Here is a 22172-nt window from a genome sequence, read left to right on the forward strand (position 1 = left end):
AACAAAAAAAATTCTGTATAAGCACTCCAAATGCTAAAGGCTAGTGGTCCAATATCAAACCAGCAGGTTCATGGGGTCAAAAGCTATTTAAATCTTGACTATACAAAGCAAACACAACTCTAAATCTAAGACAATTAGCACACATACACACTGAACCAGTGCATTCATAACTCTTTTCACCATTGTTCAATCACGCCACAGTCCGTCTTCTCACAAACACACAATATGGTCTCCTTTCCTTTTTTTGTCTAAAAACTGGGAAGGAACTAGGAAATAGGGATGGGACGATTTATTGAAGTTCAATATATCACAATACAAAAATGTGACAATACGTATCGTGGGGCAGAAAAATTAATGGTGGTATTAATTCCATGTTATTCTGCTGTAGTAATCACAAATGAGACGCTTGACCATCACAGTTTCACAAGCTCTCCATTGAAATTATATAATTGTCACTTTGTAATGACATTTTTAAATTGTTTACATTCTAGCGAGCCAATGCCATCGCTAGAAAGATTTGTCTCATATCAATAAACATAATTCTGCAGTCAGACTTTGATGTCTTTGAACTTTTATTTATTATCCTATACATATCTTGTATAAAATCGTATCGTGGGATAAGCATATCGTCCCATCCGTAGCAGGAACCCTGTTTCAGAATAGTCACAATGTCCCGGGAATAACTCAATACCGATTACACATACGGATATGCTGTTTAACCCCTCCCCACATTTTCACCTTGAATGCATGGCAGGCCTTCTTGCTGGCGTCCTGCTGTCCATTCTCTTGGATGACTGCTGTGATTCAATCCACAGCCATGTCTGTCCTGTTCCACCCAGTTTGATTTGGGGAGAACTGGCACTCGTCTGGCTCATCTGCAGCCATGTATGACCCGCCTGTTTTGTCAGCTCACAACAGCTTTATCTCTGTCTCTCCTTTGGACAAGCAACATCTGTGGAAGATGTGCAGTGTTGATGTTGGGATCAGAAACTATACCTTGAGGTTAAAGACTGAAAATCTCTGCTGGAAGGGCAATTATTTTCAACTACAGCCTTCATGTGCACCAGTTTGAAAGGAAGGAGCTCCAAGCTGTGCCATTGTTATGTTCTCCATCTGCTTTAGGCATACTCTTTAGTAAATTAACAATTTTATTACTGAAGTACACACTAAAATGATTGGAAGTAGTTTATCTATTGGTTTGATGAAGAACTTTCCAGTCGATTCAAGTCAGAATGGAGTTTCTTTGATGTTTCTAACCATTAAATCATTCAGTGTATTAGTTTCTTGCTGTCAAATTTGATATAAATTATATCCTGAATAATACAATTTCTTCTTTAATTTGGACAAAAACTTCCTTAATTTGCAATAGATTTGGCAATCGGGTGCATAACCAGATTTTTTTTGCCACTTCCTTGGCTTCTTTACTTTTTTTTTTCTTTTTTTTTCCAGTTACAGACAGCTATTTTGAACTCTGTCCTCTCGTTATGTCAGAATTGCATGGAAAAGAACAACTTTCTCTTTTCTAAATAATAACTCAATAATTTCTACTCTTGAGTACATTTTAAATGAGCTACTTTCTACTTTTACTTAAGTCGATTTTTACACCAGTAATATACATTTTTAAGTAACATTTCTGCCAAGTAATACTTTTACTTGTGTAGGATATTTTGGTACTTTCTCCACCCCTGCTAGTTTGTGACTTTTGGGCTAGAGCTGCACCACAGATAGTTTGGTTATTTGGTTGATTATTTAGTTCTTCAACATCTTTGTTTGGCTGCTTTATTGCTCACAGTATCTGTAAAATGTATTGTGACATTGATTTCATGGAAAATAATTTTACGTTTCTGGCCAAGACTGCTTAATTCTAGAAAAGAGACAGATAAATAGCTGACTGAACTATCTGTGATCCAACTCCAGCCCGATAGGCCCTGAATACAGTATAATAGCGACAAAAACAATGGTAATAACTGCAGAAGAGAGAACAAAGCCAAAGTAGTAAAAAGCAGGTTTTTTATTTCCTGGGTCACCCACTATTCAGCCCATATAATTAAATCTCTGCTATAACTTAGATATTTACATCATTCAAGGCCCTTCACAAAATGCTCATGATCGTCTTTAGAAAGAAATCTATTTACATTGTACAAAACATTGCATACATGATCATCCACACACCAAACTGTATTCCCTGGCAAAAAACACCAGTCACATTTTCTTCATTTGTTGTTTCTTTTCCCCCCTACCTTGATTCAGATTCACACATCTCACTGGTATCATCCCCCCCCCCCCCAAACCTTTGAGAAAATTCATACAAATCCCAACTCCCCTTTGTTTTTTTTGTTTTTTCCTCGTCATCCTGTCAGTCCGTCGGGCAGTTAATGAAGTCACACAGTCAGTTGGTCAGCTACTGAATTAGTTAATAAGACTGTCAGTCAGTAAGGCAGGCAGTTAATAAGTCAGTCGGATCAGTTTTCCTTGTGCTCTCCTCAGCAGTCGGGTTTTAGTTTCTCTGCACCATCTCAGTCTCAAGATTATGTTAATCTTCTCACAATTCAAGTCTGTGGAAATAAATGAAAATTAACTGAAGCCAATGGAACCCTGTAGAAGTCAATGGCTGTCAAAGAAACCGGGACAATCTCAATGTCAAGTAGACAAAATAATGGCAGTGTGTGAGTTGCTCTTACTCATGCCATTGTGCATTTGCAGCCGACTTCAAATAAGCATATTCTGGGAGGGATGCTGATATTGGGAATCAATCTCGAGATGGTTTAGGGAAACCAATTCTGTTTTGTTTTTTTGCATTTTTTGCCTTCATTAGACAGATGACATTGAAGGGAGACAGGGAAGATTGGGAGAGATAGTGGGATGACATGTGACAAATGCCCTGAGCCGGATTCAAACCCAGGACGTCGCGCCTTAGACCACTGAGCCACCAAGACGCCCCAGGAAAACCAATTCTGTATGAAGGGTTTTACCACAGGACGACAAAAGGAGTGCTTACTTTGGCCTCGCCTGGAGGTTTATCCTCAAGCGATACCTTGACATTTCAATCTTAAGTTTGTCACTTTTCATTACTTTTCTTGGTCAGGCCTTTGTCACAGTGTGGTGAAAGAAATTCTGCTTTGGCATTTCCATGAACCAAAAATCAGCCTGTTAGCTTTGTTAGCATTCACCATGCCATCCAATATGTGTCACAAGCTAGATTGTTAGCTTCAAGCTAGTGGTGACCATTCATTTTAATAAGGGATACTAACAACATTGGTGTAGATGACTGAACAGGGAAGACCGGGGAGTGTTTGCTAGCATTATGCTAAACAGTTAACACTTTGCATTTTGATTAGTCTTAAAGTATGGAAAACCAGCTAGCACTTTCCCATTCATAAACATCAGCATGACACCACCCAGTTAGCACTTTCCATTCAAAAACATGAGCACATTGCTAACTTGAAAGCTCTTTCCCATTCATCTTTAGAAAAGATGTCAAGCGTTTTCCCCGTCTATTAAAGTCAGTTGGCTCGCCTGATTGAGTTTTTAAGTATCCAATAGATTTTTGCTCAGAAGGAGCCCCATTAGTATCTTTTCCTTGCTTAATGGTACCAATGGCATAATTTAATTTCACTCCTAGTTCAACCCACTATCCATCTGAAATCCATCTAAACCTGTTTTAAAAGAATAGTTCACCCCAAGATAAAAAATGTAGTCATTACTTTCTCACCATCATGTCAGTTGAAAGTCCACTTAAGTTGGAAGGACCACCAAAGTGCGAGTTAGCCCCTGTACTTCCATCTCAGTCTTGTCCCAAACTATTGTTAACAGGACATTTTTTTTACAGCTAAACAAAAAGAAAGAAAAAAGCAAAAAATATCCATCAAATTTCTCCAAACAGCATAATCCAAGTGTTTTGTAGACAAACGATTTGTTTTCCTCACTGACAATGCTGTGGTCACGCTGCACCCTACAGCGCTCTGGCTGAAGACTGCTTGTACTGCAGGGTGACTGTTGGCATGTAAAACAAAGCATTGTCGTTTGGCTACAAAACACTCGGATTGTGCTGGGTGGGCCGTTCGGAATAATTTGCTGGACATTTTCAGCTTTTTTCGGAGCTTTAAAAAGATGTCCCGGTTAACTTCGATAGTTTGTTAGAAAGCTGAGATGGAAGTAGGGGGGGGCTAACTCACTGTGTGTTTGGTGGTCCAACCAACTTAAGTGGAGTTTCAACTGACATGGGGTGAGTAGAGAATTAATTTGCATTTTGGGGTTAACTATTCCTTTAAAGCCGGACAAAAATCAGCACCATGTTAGCCAGTGTACAGTTGTATGTAAAAGTAGCCTGATTGGTTAAACACATGAATGAATCCTCCACCAATAAAAGGACTCTGATAAATTAGCTAATCAGATTGGCTAAGAGTTGATTGACAATTCCCACTAATAGCATCACTGTTAAATAGCTAGTCTTTGTGATTGATAAATCTATAAGTCAACTGATTGGTTTAGAAAAGAGAGACCAAAAGAACCAATGGAGAGATGCCATGTAAACACAATCACCATCAAGGACAGAGAGAGAGACAGACAGCCAGTCAGTGAGAGAGTCCAACTGGTTTCCAGTTCAGTGTTTGTCCAACTGGTGGGTTGTCAGGGACCGGTAGCTTCAGCCTCCATTTCAACCGGTTGTTCTGGCATCTGGAGTGTGTATGTGCCTATGTCTATATGGATAAAGGTTTGACCGATATGGGTTTTTGAAGGCCAATATTGATATTTTTGGATTGAAGCTGTTGATAGCCTATATTATGTGCCAATATTCAATATCTTTAAATTTCACCATTTTCATGCCAAAGAATTCCAAAGATTTCCAAGTATTCAGTGCGTTTCCCTCAGTTTTACTCATGTCAGGGTGTAACAGCATTTAGACCATGAGACACTAAAACTCTCCATTGAAACCCAGACTTAATGCAATAGTTTTAGGTGGGTTAGCAGCTCCTTTTGGCAGAATGAGGCAGGTTTCACTGCAGGTTTTACAGACTGGCACCATAGTTGACCATCAGTTGATAAAATGCCAATATCAGCCTTATATTTTGGCAAACCAATTTATCGGTCTTACCCTGGTAAGGATGTATTTATTAGTGTGTGTGTGTGCGCGTCAGTGTGTGTATCTTCATACAGTCACTCTGTTCATCTCCAAGCGCTGAGTGGTTTTATTTGTGTCCGAGTTTTCCAGTCTTCATACGGCCACTATGTTGTTCATCTCCCATTTCTGAGTGGTTTTACTGGTGTCACAGTCTGATATAAAAACTTTATGGAGCAGATCAGAGCGGTCCAGACATTTACCTGTTAAAACAACACACATTACCATTACTGCTGCTGGTCGAATTTGGGTGTAATTAAAGGTCCATGACATGAAAACATTTGAGATCCCCTAGTTTAGATAACCATAGAATTAGCTTTACACCAGTAGTTTAACATAATACATGTAAATGTCTCATAGTTGCTTAGTAATTCAATATAAAAATAATGGCAATTCTTATTCGGCTGTCAATAGAACTTGAAGGCTGCACTGCACTGAAAATAATGAAATCAATTCCTCATTTTTTAATGTCACTATTTTCTAGCTGTATTAACCAAACATTCATCACGGAGTAACACCATCGATAGCTTATATTTTTCGTAGAATTTGTGTTAGCTAGCGCAGAATTACTTTGAGAGGGAAACAAAGGTCTCTCAGGTCTTTGAAGGACTATACACACAATATGTATTTAGCGCATAAAGTCGGTTTTCTAAAAAATTCTTAGAAAAAATGTAATTTCAATTAATGCTTTCGATTTCTTTCAGACAGTTAAATCAATCAGTCTGTGAAAAATGAATGAAAACAGTCAGACGTTTACCTGTTGGCACATGAGTGAACCGATGGAGATCCTGGATGGATAGAGGGAGAAAAAGAGAGGGAGAGACAGGGAGGGCGGGTGAATTCTCATCAATTCTAATATTTTCAATATTTGTTGGTGACAATGCTCTGCACCCATCCAAGGAAGTGTGTAAAACAGAGACTGAATTAAACAACAAATGCATTTGTCTCAAGCTCGATTAACATCACAGACACCATAACTTATAGATATAATCTCCAAGTATCAATCAAATCTGTGGTTATGAGCGGATGTGAATATGTCGCCAAATATCTGATAATATTAGTATTCCACACTCCATTGATGGGAAATCATATGGTTTTCCTTTTCTACATTTTCTGTGGTTGTCTTCTTTTTTTTTTTTTTTTTGTATTAAATAAACTTCTTCTGTATGGGAACATGCTGTTATCTTGACGCTTTTCTTAGCCTCCTTTGTGGAGCAGCCTCCTGAGTGTGTGTATATGTGTGTGTCTTACCTTAAAGTATTTCCATTCAGTGTTCTGGTTCAGGTCACAGTGGGTGATAATGACGGCTGAATTATCAGGTCCCCTGGTCAGACACTGGTCGTACTGCATCAACTGGTTGGCTTCGTTGATACGGAACAACTACACACACACACACACACACACACACACACACACACACACACACACACACACTATTAATGTCCATATTAAACCAGCCAGCATTCATACTTAACTAATACAGTTTTCAGAAACACAAATTTAAAACTTTTGAGACCTTTTTACTACCTGGAGATGAATACAAGACAAATTCATCTTGATAGCAGAGTATAATGGCTGTAGAAAAATGAGCCCGTCGCGGTGAAAATTGGTAAATTCTATGTGTTGCTTTCTGTGTTTATTGTATTTGTCCCTGGCGAAAATTTGGCGTGAGCTACACTCAAGTATGTTAACTGCCTTTCAGTATATATCATTATAGTAGCCTGCTAGTCAAAATGACTTCATGGAACTTCATAAAACGTCATGTGGCGAGTTGTCTTATATCAGTGGGGAATGTGTGAAATGATAAATGTTTATATGATGTGCATTTTGGTACACAGCAGTAAGACTGGCTGGGCTGGACTCGCTCTTCCAGGTAGAGTTTCCCAAAATGGCTGCCGTGTGAATAAGGTCAATACACTACATGTTGAGAGAGAAAGAGAGACTGTGTGTGTGTGTGTGTTGTTACCTGGTTGCCTCCCATCCTGTGGCAGGGCCCTATCTCCACATTGCCTCCATTGGTGTGTCCCATACTGTCAATACAGTAACTGGTCTCAAAGCCCCGGATCTACAAACACACACACACACACACACACACACACACACACACAGGATCTAAGGGGACTGGCTTCATGGCTTAGGATGTGACACAAAATGGTTAAAACTAGCATTCTAAATGTATGAAGCATAACAGGAGTATAGTGTTATCCTGTGTGTGTGTGTGTGTGTGTGTGTGTGTGTGTGTGTGTGTGTGTGTGTGTGTGTGTGTGTGTGTATGAACCTACCTCCCCCCAGTCTACATTTTTAGGAGGCAGAGGATAGTGGACTGGAATGTCGTAGGCAATTTCCTCCATGAACCATTTGAAGCTCTTACATCGATGTTCCTCCCTGACGAATAATTCAGCCAACAATTAATTAATCAACCAGCGAGTTAAAAAGTCACTTGAGTTAATGAGCCATTCATTTAATGAATAAGTCAGTCAGTATACACCAATTCCAAAAGTGGATTCCCTTCTCAATTAAAAAACTGAAAACGCTTGAGAATGTTCAATTTTCATCAAGTTGAGTTTTAAGACTTTAAGACATTTTTGCATTAAACCCAATTTTGCAACTGCAATAAACAGGAAAATGAAAACAACTGTACTGCTATCAGAATATAGCTCTGCATCACTGGAAAAAAAAAACACAGCAAGTTGAGACACAAAAAGCAATGAACATCAGTGGACTCTTAACTTTCTTCACTATGCACTTGGCATAATTTAGAGAAACAAAAGTCAAAGCCAAAGAAAAGTGCCCACTGAAGAAAAACAACAATAAAATTCCAAACATCCAGTTATCACTAAGTGCAGTCAAAGTGTGTGTGTGTGTGGTTTGTTCAGCGTTGTGATACCTGAAGCGTTTGAGCTCGCTGATATCTCCATAGGCTAACGTCAGAGTTTCAGGACGACTGGCGTAGAAGTAATCCTTATATTCATCCCACCACACCTCCACCACACGAACATAGTTCTAAACACACACACACACACACACACACACACACACACACACACACACACACACACACACACACACACAGATAGGTGAGGGTTGTAACTGTAAAACACTAGGTAAGATCATTAGGCTGCATGGAGCATGAAAATGAGTTGATTACAACTGGGGTTGGACCAGTATAAGGGCTGATATTGTCCTTTAATTAAAAATCAGATCTGGTCGAGTCAGTGTGGTCCAACTCTGATATGATGGATATGATGCAGTTTGATTACATATTATTTATTGTAGAATTGATCAATACTACACTGGTTGCACAGCAATATAGTAGAGTGGATCTCTTCTTCTTGACAATACATTGGGTCAATGATAGGGATTCACTTCTCTCACGATACGATTTGTTATACGATATGTGGTTCATGATTCAATACAACCACGATACGATGCAATAAATAAAAGTTCGATGACAACAAAGTCTGACTGTGCAGAATTATGTTCATTTCTGAGCCACAAATCGTTCTTGCTAGAATGTAAACAATTTAAAAATGTCATTACAAAGTGAAAACAATGTAATTTGGATGGAGAGCTTGTGAAATTGTGATGGTCAAGCGTCTCATTTGTGATTACTACAGCAGAATAAAATGGAGCTAATATCACCATCCATTTTTCTGACCCATGATACGTATGGTCACATTTTTTATTGTGATATACTGAATTTCGATACATTGTCCCATTTGGTGGATTTGCCAGACATTGCTGCAACAGGCAGACAGCAGAGTGAGAGCAGCCTGTCCGATGTGGACCAACCGCTTGCCTCCTGTGGTGATAAATAATTCTCATTTGAATACATTTCTGTAAGCCTAGCAAATCAAAATAGTGCCAAGGCTACACTAATCAACACTCCTCCCTGCAGGCAAAGTTGGGGGCAGAGTTCCACTGCAACGAAATAGGCCTTGGAAAAAAAAATCTCAAAATCTCAAAATCTACTGAGTAGCCACTTGTGTGAAACTCTCCAAATCCTTCATTAAAGCAGTGGGACTGGACAGCATCTGTACTTATTTGGTATGGAAACAGTCAAATTGAAGGATACATCAGCTATTAGCAGCTTCAGTCCAAAAACATTGGTATTGGCCTTCAAAAACCCTTGTCGGCCGAACCCTTATTACAGGTGTGTGAGAGTGTGTGTGGTATGTGTTATACCTTCAGTGTAGGTGATGATCCGACATGTGCAGGCGGCGGGTTGCCTTGCCATCCCTGCAGTCGGTAGATATGGCCGACACGGGAACACGGCACAAAGAGCAGCTTGCCGCCACATTGCCAGATCTACACACACACACACACACACACACACACGAGGACAGAATTAGAACAATATAAATGACGAATATGATTCAAAGGTTTTTGAGAGAAGAGAAGACATTGAAACTCCCCCCCCCCCCCCCACGTAGCCATTTGTATATATATATATATATATATATATATATATATATATATATATATATATCTGTGAAAGTAATTTTCCTACCTTGTATGATATTTCAAAATTCTCTCCCCCCCATATCTGCAGTCCAGGGTCATACAGACCCAGCTCAAAGAAGAAGTCTCTCTCTATAGCAAACAGACCCCCTGCCATGGCTGGAGACCTGCAGATAGACACACACATCCACACCCGAAGATGGGACACAGAGCACACAGACACACACTGAACCAGGATATATCATATATGTTTTCCATCTTTTTTGTTTTTGTAACAACTCAGAGAGGCCTTCAAAGAAACATTATTGGTCAATCAACAATAATAGCAAGAAAGATACAGAACATTAAATTAGATTGACAGAGAAACAGTCAAGGTCTGAGCGAGACGAGGAAACACGGAGAGAAAAACATGGAGGAAGAATGAGCGAGAGCAAGACGGGACGACAGAATGAAGGAGTGAGCGTTTGAGGGAGGGGAGGAGGGGTGAAGGGTGCCCCAGTCCGAACCCAGACCACAGCAGAAGCTCCCCAGTAGACCAGAGAAACTCTCCAACACTGCCCTATCTGTCCCAGTGCTTTTGGATTAGGGCTCAATAGCTATGTTACATTGTCATAACATTCCCAAGTCCCTGTCATTTATTATGGAGGTTAAGAAGTTAGTAGACTGAAACAGGCCATATTTTGATAGATTAGCCTAATTAAATGTTTGTGGTTGTACAAAAAAAAACACAGGGAGACCGATTCAGACTGGAAGGCAGAAGACAGTGAATATTAAACAAGCAAGGCCTGCAACACATTTATGGGGAGGGGAATTAACTCCGATAAATACCCATTAACATTAAAGAAATATTAGAGCAAGGAGATAGCCAGCAGACAGGACAGTGTTAAGTTACAAAGGGGGGCCGATATTGGCCTCATATTAAAAAACATCAGATACAGTCCAGTCAGTGTCATCCACCTCTGATATGATGGATATGATGCAATTTGATTGATTACATACTGTATTTATTTTAGAATTTATTAATACACTGGTTACACTGGTCGTCTATGGAGACTTTTAGTGTCCTACGATCTAAACGCCGTTTCAGAGGCTTTTCCACCCTGACAAGAATACATTTCTGGGGGGGAAACACTGACTACTTGAAATTTTTTGTCATGAAAATGGTCAAATTTAAATATCTTTAATATCGGCACAAAATATCAGCTATTAGCAGCTTCAATCCCATACGCCTCAGTCTTAATATTCATTTATTTTCAAGGTTAGTTTTCTCTACTTATACATCTCAGTCCTACTGTTTGCCTTTCTTTCAAGGTTAGTTTGGCTGCATTTGTTTTCTCTCTTTCTTTCTATCTCTGTTTATTTCCAGATTAGTCGGGGTGCGCTGGTTTTCTGTACCTATACGGCTCGGTCTTAGTTTTTCTGAGTTTTTTCTCTCTGTCTCCCAGAGGAACCCTCTTCCAGAGCATGCTCCAATCCCAGGCTCCTCTAGCGAAGCCGTCCTGGTCTCCTCCGCCCTGGGGCTCGATGGAGAAACTCTGGCCGTGGATGGAGTCGATCAGAGGCACCGTAGACACCGTTCTGATAGAGTGGAGGGGGGTAGAGGGGGTGGGGGGCAGAGAGGGGTCCATGCATACAGGATACATGGGGGAATAGGTAGGGGTTGGGGTACATAATGGGGTACATGGAGGACACAGACGCAAATATGGAGGGCAGTACCAGTATTACGGGGAGTAATACACACAAATAAAGACATGGGGTGGGGTTGAGACCAAGACAGACCGAGACACGGAGGAAGGAAGGATAGATGGGAGGTAGGGATGGAGGAAGGGATGGGAGATGGAGACACAAACACAACAGGGATGACGGTTAGCATGCTTGCTGCTGTGTGTTTGTGTGTGTACCGGTAGGGCTGGGTGGTGTGTGTTCTCTTGGCCTTCTCTTTGTTGCTAAGCGGTACCCTCTTCCAGAGCAGACTCCAATCCCATGCTCCTCTAGCCAGGCCGTCCTCATCTCCGCCCTGCTGGGCCTCCACACTGTACTCATTACCATCTATATAGTCTATCAGTGGCACTGTACACACTGTCCTACACACACACACACACACACACACACACACACACACACACACACACACACACAGACAGACACACAATCCTTGGTCTTTATCATTACCATATATATACGTTAATGGTACTGTACACACTGTCTAACACATAGATAACTTACACATAATCCTACTTCTGGCACATCATTACCAATAAAACCACTAAGAGAGGTTTGCATATACTCAAACACACACACACACACTGTCAGTCATGTAATGTTGTTATTGGTCAGGTGACTGTCAGTCACCAAATTAAGGATCATCTCATCTTATCACTGTCAGTATCACAGCGACTGAGCGAGAGCGTTACCCACTCATTTTTTGGTGCCTGCTAGCTTAGCTAGCATAAATCTGAGGCCATCAATCATAGCAAAACAGAAAGAAAAAGCATAGCCTCCTGTTCTGTCAAAGAAAAGTTGCTGGTCATTTGAAGAAAAACGGTTCAATGAAACGGTGAAAACAACAATAATGAGGATGGACAAATGACTGTAATGAAGCTAAGTGCCATTTACAGGCGCAAGCCCGAAACAGGATTAGTGTGCAGAATTTGGATGTGGGCCTAGTGGAAACTAGGTGGCCACTATATAAGGTACACCTCCTGCAAACAGCTCACCCCTTCAGTTGCGCAGCTATGACTGGAGTAACTAGCTCCACTGAGTGCCAGTTTCATTATGATTTGATGTACATTCTAAGGGTGGCCAAGAGGTTTCTGGAGGTGGCTATAGCTACTGCAAGCCAGCCCTGGCTCTGCCTACGCAACAAAGTAACATATCTCCCACTGAAGCACATTAGAGCCAAGATATGCACTCAATATCTGGGAGCCGCCGCTCACCGGAGCAGCCATGCACAAGACTTGATTGAAAGAGGCATTGTTGAAACAGCCTCTTGGAACCTCAACAAAGTTCAAGTTCCTTGTAAAGGAGAAAATTAAGCTTGGTCTAGATCACTCGGAGACAGTTTCTGGATTTGTTTTGGATCCTGTTCATTAAGCTAAATCCGCTTTTGCACTCAGCAATGGCGATCAGTGATGTCAAAGCAGGTGTTTCGCCTTTGACAGCAGATACAAAACACCTGCTTTGATATCACTGATTGGGGTGTGGCCAGAAGTGCAACATGCTGTACAGTTTCAACCCACAGAGAGCAGTGCAACAATGATTTTAAAAAAGGAAATACTACTGGACAATAACACTGCTGATGACATTGTGTATAACAACTCAACACGCACATATGTATGCGCACACACGCACACACACACACACACACGTGAGGACAGGTGAGATGGGAACAGTGCTGGACACACACTGCTGAATGTCACATGGGTTGGACATTCTGAACAAATAAATCCTATATATATAGTGTGTGTGTGTGTGTATGTAGTTGAAGAACCACATAGTAGTGGGAAATTGTTGCATAAACATTCAAGCTGAAACAGAATAATTTTGCATGTATTGTAACACACTCCCCCTAAGACATAAACAGTATCAAGTGTATAAAGAAAAGAAGACTCCCACAGAACTGCCAAGAATGCTGAAAAGGAAAGAATTGAGTGATGAACTGGAAACCAGTGAGTGAAACAATCTCTGTTGGCCGAGAGACAGCCTTCATCTCTGTGGACGAAACCCGTGTGTGAGGCTGTTTGTGTGTGTGTGCGCACGTGTGTGTGTTACCTGTCTTGTGAAATAGGAGCGACCAGTGGAGCATACCAGTTGATTCCAACCTCACAATGGGCATCCAGGTAGATCAGCACCTAGACACACACACACACACACACACACGCGTATAATCCAGCTCTTCCGTTTACTGACAATGTGATAGAGTCAGTTGGTCTGAGCATTAGAACTATTGGACATTATGGTCCAATGGACACTTCTTGAGAGTTGTCTGTGTCAATATCATTTACAAACTTGTAGTAGTGGTAGTACTAGTAGTAGTAGCAGCAGCAATAGTAGTAGCAGTAGTAGAACTAGTAGTAGTAGTCGTAACAGCAATAGTAGTAGAACTAGCAGTAGTAATAGCAGCAGCAGAAGTAGAAGTAGTAGCAGCAGTAGCAGGAGTAGTGGCAGTAGTAGCAGTAGCAGTAGTAGTAGCAGCAGTAATAGTAGCAGTAGAACAACTAGTAGCAGTAGTAGTAGCAGTAGTATTATACCTGTCCTTTAGTGGCCTTCTTGGCTCCTATACTCCTGGCTTGGATGAGGCCTTCTCTCTTTTCATTTCTAAAAAGTTTGACCAGACCGTTCCACTGTTTGAGGTACTCCTCCAAACGCTCCTTAAGATGGACTACACACACACACACACAAAAGAGGAGAGCAAAGGAACACATTCACAATACGATCTGTGTGTGTTTGTGTGCATAACCGTTAGCAACCGTTGGCTGCTGATACTGTTGGAGTGTAGGCCAGATAAGTCAAGCACACCTCAACTAACCCGTAATTGTGCTGTCAGATGAAGGTCTTGTTTCTGTAAAAAGTCAACTTTCCGGAATCAATACATTTATGATGGCATTTCCTATGTTTGACCGTCTCTGTACTAACATTTCAAGAGCGGGGACTAATGAATGACACTCTTTTTTTTTTTAAGTGGAATTTATCCTTGGATTTTGTCGCCATCTTTGGCACTAAGCTGTCATTGCGTCAGATCTACTTTGCTGTGTGTCCTCCCTTTATTACTGCGGTGACTATTTATTCCTTACTGACACCAGTGTGTATGTCAGGATGTCCAGTCAGCTTATTGTGTGTGTCCCACCTTTGTTGCTGAAGTCATCTATCATGACTATCTCGGCCAGGTATCTCCTTGGCGTCCTCTTGATGACGCTGTGGACGGTTCTCATCAGCGTAGACCAGCCTTCATTATGGAAGACTATCACCACGCTGGAGGTCAGCAGTCTGTCGTCGTAATGCCAGTATTTACATCTAGAGAGGTGGGAGGGTTGGAGAGGAAGACAACAAGAAAATACGTCAAATAAGATCAGTGTGCGTCAGTGTGTTTATTTCTAGGAGTCCTGTCCCTCCTTCAATTTCCCCATCTCCTCATTCCATTGCAGAAATAATTAGAACCTCATGGTGTTTAATTAGGTTTGGACTGGGGAAATACTTTGCAAATTCCCTGCAGTGAGCTGGAATGGAGACGCAGACTGCTGCTCACTAACCAACACAATACAATTACTCTCCTTACTGTAATTGAGTAGCCTTTTTGTATACTCTTCCTTTTTTGAGGATTTTCTGGAGGTCAGTAATTTTACTTTTACTTAAAGCTGCACTAGGCAAGATTTTATGTAAAAATACACCTGTCTCATCAGCCAAAATCACAACAACAGAGACGCTGCAGATTCGCCCTGTTGGCCTAAATACAATTCTGGTGTCGGGTATGGTCACTGGCAGGAAATCTCCACACACAGGAACTGACAGGTGGAAATTTACAGCGATAATCCACAAGATTCTTGCTTTTCTGACAGATTATTTTCTGACAGCAACAGTGTCTCCAGTAGTGTACTTTGCTATGTTTTAAATTCATTCCCATTCAAATTTTGGAGGCTCTCCATTAGCATTGCACCAGAAACTGGCCAATGGTAAATTGCATTGGTAATAAATGTGCACAAGCATGTGGAGGAAATGTTAAGCCAACTAACTGTAACATTAAATACTCAAATGTATCCATGATAGTAGCTTACTGTAAAACTTCCAATAATAGCCATTTTTTTTATTTACCTCAACAAAAGAGGGCATCCGACCTTTATTAGAGGCCATTATTAGAGATAGGCTATTATTTCTGTTACACAATACCCGGTATGCTTAAAAGTGAACGCTGGGAAAACAGCTACATCCACTTATTTTTTTTTCTGTTGATTTTTGATTAATGCTACCTAATTAGTGCTTGCCAGCTAGTTATGTTGTTAAAACAATGCAACATTAAGACAAGCAATACCAGAGCAGCAAAAATACATGATTTGCCTGCAGCCGGAGACCACTACATAGGTGAAACTGGAGCCTCTCACACCGTGTCGCACACAATCGGTCAGAATAGAGCGATCCATCAACCAGGTCACTCACAGTGTGAACGCCCTGATAGAATGTACCGCTATTCTGAATTGAATAATGGGGATGGGCATTTTCAGTTTTCCTTTACACTACCAGGCAAAAGTTTGGACACACATATTTTTCTTTATTTTTACTATTTTTCACATTTTAGAATAATAGTAAAGACATCAAAACTATGAAATAACACAAATGGAATTATGCAGCGACCAAAAAAAGTGTTAAACAAATGAAAATTATCTTTGATTCTTTAAAAGTAGCCGCCCTTTGCCTTGATGGAAAGGCAAAGGCTTTGGAAAGAAATTCATACATAGGATCAACTTCACTATTTATGTTTTTCTCAGAAACTAATTTCAAGCATTTAAGCATAAACCTTAAGGCTTTAAGATCATGAAAAACATAGAACATTCAATCAGGTGGGTCCAAACTTTTGACTGGTAGTGTAAATCACAGATAACCAAGTTACTATAATCATATCACACAATAGATTGTTTTGCTGATCCCCCCCCCCCCCCCCCCATTAAGACTCTCTCGTCCTTTGTACGTTGCATAGGAAAGTATAACAATGTAACTCATTAACTTTTACGCTGAGTAAAATTTTAAATGAGCTACTTTTTACTTTTAAATTGTTTTTTACACCAGAATTTTTTCCTCAACTCAAGCAAAATTTCAGCAAAGTTAAACTCTACTTTGAGTAAGATATGTTGGTACTCCCCCCCTCAATCCTGTGGTGGGACATGAAACTGCAGTTCCTAGAAAACCAGGATCTTTGCACACACACACGCGCGCGCACACACACTCTATCTGCTGTGTCCATCTTTCTATTTGCAGGGTGTGATAAGTCATAAACAGGGATCTACGTATGCTTAAAGTCTCTTCTGATATTCATATGAGCTTAACACTATTCAATATGCTTTGTCACCATGAACAGTTCTTCCCCAGACCTACAACTGCTCCACTGACAATGAATGGATGTCTGACTATATGAGTTTATACATTCGCTTGTTGCATTCAGGTATGGATCTTTGGGCCCATATCAATTCAACCTGGATACTGTTATTGCCACCAAAAGTCTGCTGTCTGTTGAGGAATTTTGAGTCTTTTTGAATTTGGTTTCTAGGGTCCTGTTGATCAATCTAGACTTAAGAAGCCAAGATCCTTGGAATAACATGAATTCTTCTATTTGATGGAGAAATTATATTCGATTTTCCCCAATGCAATGGAGAAACATACATGATTCTAGGATATGAACCAATGAGTTCACCTTTCTCCATTAAAACTGTTTAAGTAAAGCTGTGGAATACACAATCAACTGATTCAGATATGTAAACAAAATTGCAGTATCTAATTATGAATACCCCGTCTTTACCAAATGACTTGAAGTTTCCATTTCCATTTTGAATGGACTGAGTGGGAATCTGGAGGTGAACTGGCCTGGCAAAGCCAAGGATAGGCTCAACTGTCCCATAAAGTATGGACACGTCAGACCGGTTAAAGGCAAGCTCTTCACCGGGGTGTGTATGAGTGTGTCAAACAGCCACACCTTACCTGATTCTGTGTGTGTGTGTGTGTCTGTCAGTCCTTCAATGTTTGCCAAATATTCATATCGCCAAACCTGCCCAAACAATCCAGAGAGAGGGCTCTCTGTGTGTGTGTGTGTGTGTGTGTGTGTGAGAATCATCATCGTTTTTTTTTTATCACTTTTTACATACTTGATGTCTTTTGTCCCATAATTTTACCATTACATTGTTTAACCCTCTATTCTTATCCATTTATGCAGTCTTCTTGTTTAACTTCATTTATATTTTAGTTTATTTTATGTGAGTTTTATGTTTGCATTTATTTGATTGTTAAATTATTTTGTAAATAAACTTTGTAAATTCTATTTTTAAAAAGGTGCTTTATATGCAAAGTTAACTATTATATTATACAGTTACAGATTCTAGTATTTACTCCTCATACTTCAATTCCCAGCTGGTCCCATCCACAGATACCATGTCAGCAGTCTACCAGTGTGGCTGTGTAGTCACAGCAGTAGTAGCAGTAGTAATGTATTGTATCCCGACCTGGGATACCCAATCTTCCATTTCTCTCAACAATACCTCTCACAGAAACCCAGGAAACGCACATTTGAACTTGGGTGTTCTGTTTTAGTGTTTCTTTTAGTGTTTCTTTTAAATTATTGTAGAATGGCAGAGGAGAATTGACAGGATGCCAAAATCCGAGAAGCTGCAGTGTCAAGTCGATGTAATAATGACGACACACAGATCAAGTGCATGCTATAAAAATTACTGGCAAAATATGAAAAATAGCATCAGATCGAAATAATATAGTTTGCCTATATATAGAAGTGTAAAAGTGCAAACTAACACCCTGATGAGGGCCTGTATGTGTAGTCAATAAAATCAACTTCATAGTAATATAAGGCATAATAGTAGTAGAAGCAGTGACAGCAGTAGTGGTAGTACTACTCACTCCTCGTGGCGTATATCACTGATGGTCCTGTCCAGTGAGATCATGTCGCTAGCCACCATGTTGAAGCCAAACTCTTTGATGGAAGCCTGGACGGCGTCTTTGTACTCCGGCCCCAGGACGAAAGGCTTGGCCCCCTCTCCGGGACCCTCGGGGACCCCCTGAGGCTCGGGCTCCTTGGGCTCAAAGTTTCCCAGGACGCCCTTCTTCAGGACCGGGGTGGTGTAGGGGTTGGCGTGGGGTTTGAACGTCACGTATTGCTGCTGGATCACCTGCTTCTGGTTGGGCTGCTGGTTGGGGTTCTGGTTGGGGATCTGGGGATGGTCTGCCCCTCCTGGAGAGAACAACCACAAACAAAGAATAAACAGGTGATGAGAGGTTATGGCAAGTGCAAAAAAAGTGCATTCAGTGCACAAGCAACTTCAATAGGATCTACAATTACTTGTTTTCATTGCAGACATGACACTCAACATTCATTCATGCAACCGTTTATCCCCTATTTGTTTTGCCCTCTTTTACAGGCTTTTTGGTTATGTGCCTGTTTGGTTATGTGTCTCTTTTTTAAGATGTAGCATTTCTTCCCCGCTTCATAAAACTCTTCGGAGACGTGCGTAGGTGTTTTTCTGACAACTTCAAAGAAATGCAATGCAAAAAAATTGTTTAGTCTCTTTGAATAATGCCACTGAATGAGGTCCAGGTTGTTTGTTCTCTTAGAAAGTATACAACATCCCAACTCCCACATAAATGTAATCACACTTGTACTTATGCATACAGAAGTCTAAACATCTTCGCAGGTGGATACACACACACACACACACACACACCTAAAACAACCGCTCTCCTTTTTCATTTCTAAGCAAACCCACCTCTGTCCTCTTTAAGTGAACATAGTAAAGGCCCATGAGACAAAAAAAACAACTCAATTCTGCTTTTTTGTTTGAAATCTATAAGAGAAGTGAGTTTGTTCTGTCTCGGTCCTTTTTTTGTTCCATCTAAAAACATGAAATTGTGTGTCTTACCATGTTTGAGTCTGATAGAGTTAAGGTCGACCTCCACTCCCTCCACATGAGGCCAGGGCACCACAGGTTTAAACTGATCCGCTAGGTCTCCTCTGGGCAGAAAACTGTCCTCCTGTATATGGGAAAAGGGCATTAGTAGCATTTAGCATTACACAACTGCACATTGTTAAGAGTAGATGAGATGAAACTTTAATGAACCCTGTGGGGAGGTTTGGGGTTAGTTAGTGAGGATACAGCAAAGAGAGGGGTATTGAACATAACACAGCCAACAATTCTAAGGTATCAAGAACATATTGAGTAGAAATGTATGAATGAAAGGTATGAAACAGTCACCCTACAGTAGCAACAGTAGTTTTCTGTCAGAGTGATGTAGGATGCAGGCAACCAATTTATTACTGGAAAAAGTCAAGCTTTAAATGAGTGGCAAAGCTGTACAATTTAGGTATGTTTCTATCTGAGAGGTTACTCTTGGGGAAAACATTTGAAAGTTTTTTTTAAAGTTTTTTTTTAAAATCTTTTCCCCATGGTTTAATGTTTTCCTTTTCATGATAATTTCATAGTTGTAAAACAGTCCAATGAAAAGGTATAATAGGAATTACTATTGGTGAGGTATTGACTGAGGCAGTCTGGAGTTACATTCCAAATCTGTATCAGTATCAGCTTTGAAAAACAATGCACCTCATTTGAATGGGAAAGCCCAAACAAACTGTCTTCCAGGCCACAAATGTAGTCTCAGCAGCTTTACCTTGTTGTAAAGCCTCAATTCAGCATACATATAATCCACAAAGCAGCACTTAATTTCAATAAAATCTCAAATTTTAGAATTAGTTCCCACTGCTAGCTACCGCCCTCCACGGTATACTTTGTTAGGAAGAAAAATGTGGGAATAACCAAGTGGATGTCGTCGAATTGACGTATGGCTTGGAGTGATAATGAAAAGGTCTTGAGTCGTGTCATTATGTACCTTTGCCGATAAGCAAGACAACATTAAACTGCCGGATTTTAACAGAGTTTTATGTGATGTTGTCTTTACGAGAGAATGGCGCGTATCGAGGTTGCCCACAGTGTAGCCAGGCCAGTTTGTGGCATAACGTTATGTACCAGGACCGATAGGACATCACTGCAAACTCATATCAACAGCTAAAACACACAGCACAATAGTTCAACGTATCAACAGTAGTTAAAACCAGCTAAACAACACACTTGTTCCGGCTTAGCAGTGAATGCCACTGTAATGTGATGACATATGCGGATATGCATTCCGGAATGAATGTGTGTGGTTTCGGAATGTAACGTTAATTGTAACAGTTAGCTGGAGATCTAACATTAGATCAACGAGAGAGGAAACAATTTTATATTAAATGTGTTGCTCCGACAGTCAATAAACATCTAATGTTAGCCAGCTAGCTGCTAGCTCCGGACCACGTATTGACAGCCAGCTAGCTAGGGACCAATCTCCATGACAACCAGCCGCTGGTTAGCCCTGCTAGCTAGACAACGAAATAGTACGACAGTGAACAAACGTGTGCTTTCTATTACCCCATTTGGAGTGATGTTTTCGCTATGGAGATCACACGTCTGCTACAGTGACCCTCCTGCTAATATTAGCCAGCATCGACAGACTAATAACTTAGTTAACCTACTACATGCACTACACATTCTGTCCGCTTTTGGTTTCAGTTATGCTAGCCCTGATAATACATGATGATACATGCCATTCCCTCCGTTGAACCGGTCAGGTAAGCCCCTGGTTGCCATTGCTACTCACCCGTTTTCCAAAAGGGCTATCATCGTTGGGTTTCGGCGAGAGAGAAGACCAAAGCACAACCAAACCCAGAAACGTCCCGACCACAATCAAACTCCGTAGAATAAAGCCCACTTTCAGTCTCATTTTGGCTGCTCTTCCCGGCTAGCCAAGCTGCTTACAGCTAAGCTACGTTAGCTGCTACTGTTTCTAGTAACCGGCTGACAGGCTAGCCAAGCTGCTAACAACTAACTGCTACTGTTCCTAGTTTGAGTAACCGGCTAACAGGCTAGCCAGGCTGCTAACGACTACCTCCTGCTGTTCGTAGTTAACGAGACTGATAACAAACACGACCACCAAGCTGTAGTATCACCACGACCTCCCGCTAAATCGGGACTTTCCACTCCACCGGGCTGGTGTGCTCTTCTCTCCGGTTCTTATCCCTGTTTCTATTGACAGCTTTCTGTCCCTGACCTACCACTACTGATACCAGCTCTGCTGTAAGCACGTAGCCGCCCCCCTCAATGTAGCACCGCCCCGCTGAGCTGCATGTACAGCAGCATTAAGCTCACCTCACCAAAAGTGCTATGGGCTCTGCCTTTACCCACTGACACAAATGTTACCCGAACAATATTAAATTTAGTTTATTCTGTGTTATATTTTGTAAGTATTCTGTCATATCTAAATACTAAATATGGGTAACCTGTCCCTCAGTATGTGACGTGCAGCAGGGCTAGTTCCTGGACACACGGATGTTAAAGTTACAGCAGGTATTACTGGGTGTGGGTAGAACAAAAGGAGCAGTCTGTCTGCTATCTTGCACTTTTATTGTTAGGCGAGTTGTTGCGCCACTTGGCTGTAGCTCATAGTTGTGATGGGCCTGTCATATTGGAATGCTAAGAAAAGATGACACTCGAATGATCCCCGTGGAGAAATCAGGTCGTTGCAGCAGCAAATAGAATTGAGCAGGAAAAAAGACAAATATAAAAGCACACAATAGAATATAAATAATGAAAACAGTGACCCATAATACCTTATCTGCCAAAGAAGTATGAAACATTATGTATACAGTATGTAAACAGTATGGAACCATTATGAAAATTCCATTAATATAGGCAGAATATAACAATGAAGGAGATATGTGAAGAACCTAAGTTTGTGAATTTAGAGCAATGTACATGGTGTACAAATATGCATTGTATACACATTAACAAGTCAACAG

General features: G+C 40.8%; 1 protein-coding gene across 2 annotated transcripts; it reads right to left on the reverse strand.

Annotated features, from left to right (window-relative positions):
* Positions 1–1988: 1988 nt before the first annotated feature.
* galnt7 (UDP-N-acetyl-alpha-D-galactosamine: polypeptide N-acetylgalactosaminyltransferase 7) lies at positions 1989–21414 on the reverse strand. 2 transcript variants are annotated; one of them, XM_078290905.1, is made up of 15 exons: positions 20975–21414; positions 19207–19318; positions 18191–18521; positions 14427–14593; positions 13831–13961; positions 13352–13431; positions 10976–11158; positions 9630–9747; positions 9305–9427; positions 8007–8122; positions 7402–7504; positions 7086–7184; positions 6371–6499; positions 5877–5907; positions 1989–5322 (listed from the first exon to the last, which is right to left on the reverse strand). In XM_078290905.1, the coding sequence occupies exons 1-15, from the start codon at positions 21095–21097 to the stop codon at positions 5216–5218; spliced, it is 1953 nt and encodes a 650-aa protein (XP_078147031.1). In that variant the 5' UTR covers positions 21098–21414; the 3' UTR covers positions 1989–5215. The 2 variants fall into 2 exon arrangements, with proteins under 2 accessions (XP_078147031.1, XP_078147034.1); XM_078290908.1 differs by lacking the exon at positions 10976–11158 and adding an exon at positions 11482–11664.
* Between the last annotated feature and the right edge of the window lie 758 nt (positions 21415–22172).

This window comes from Centroberyx gerrardi, chromosome 3, assembly GCF_048128805.1.
Source record: "Centroberyx gerrardi isolate f3 chromosome 3, fCenGer3.hap1.cur.20231027, whole genome shotgun sequence".
In the NCBI taxonomy this organism is placed as follows: Eukaryota; Metazoa; Chordata; class Actinopteri; order Beryciformes; family Berycidae; genus Centroberyx; species Centroberyx gerrardi.

What these genes read in the sequence shown, in the direction of transcription:
- galnt7 (XM_078290905.1), bottom strand. Translation starts at nt 21,097, where the DNA reads ATGAGACTGAAAGTGGGCTTTATTCTACGGAGTTTGATTGTGGTCGGG. An exon ending in AGAAGGCCACTAAAGGACAG is followed by an intron (nt 13,432 to 13,830) that starts GTATAATACTAC and finishes GTGTGTGTCTAG; the next exon opens with GTGCTGATCTACCTGGATGC. An exon ending in ACTAAGACCGAGCCGTATAG is followed by an intron (nt 9,748 to 10,975) that starts GTACAGAAAACC and finishes GTCTATCTGCAG; the next exon opens with GTCTCCAGCCATGGCAGGGG.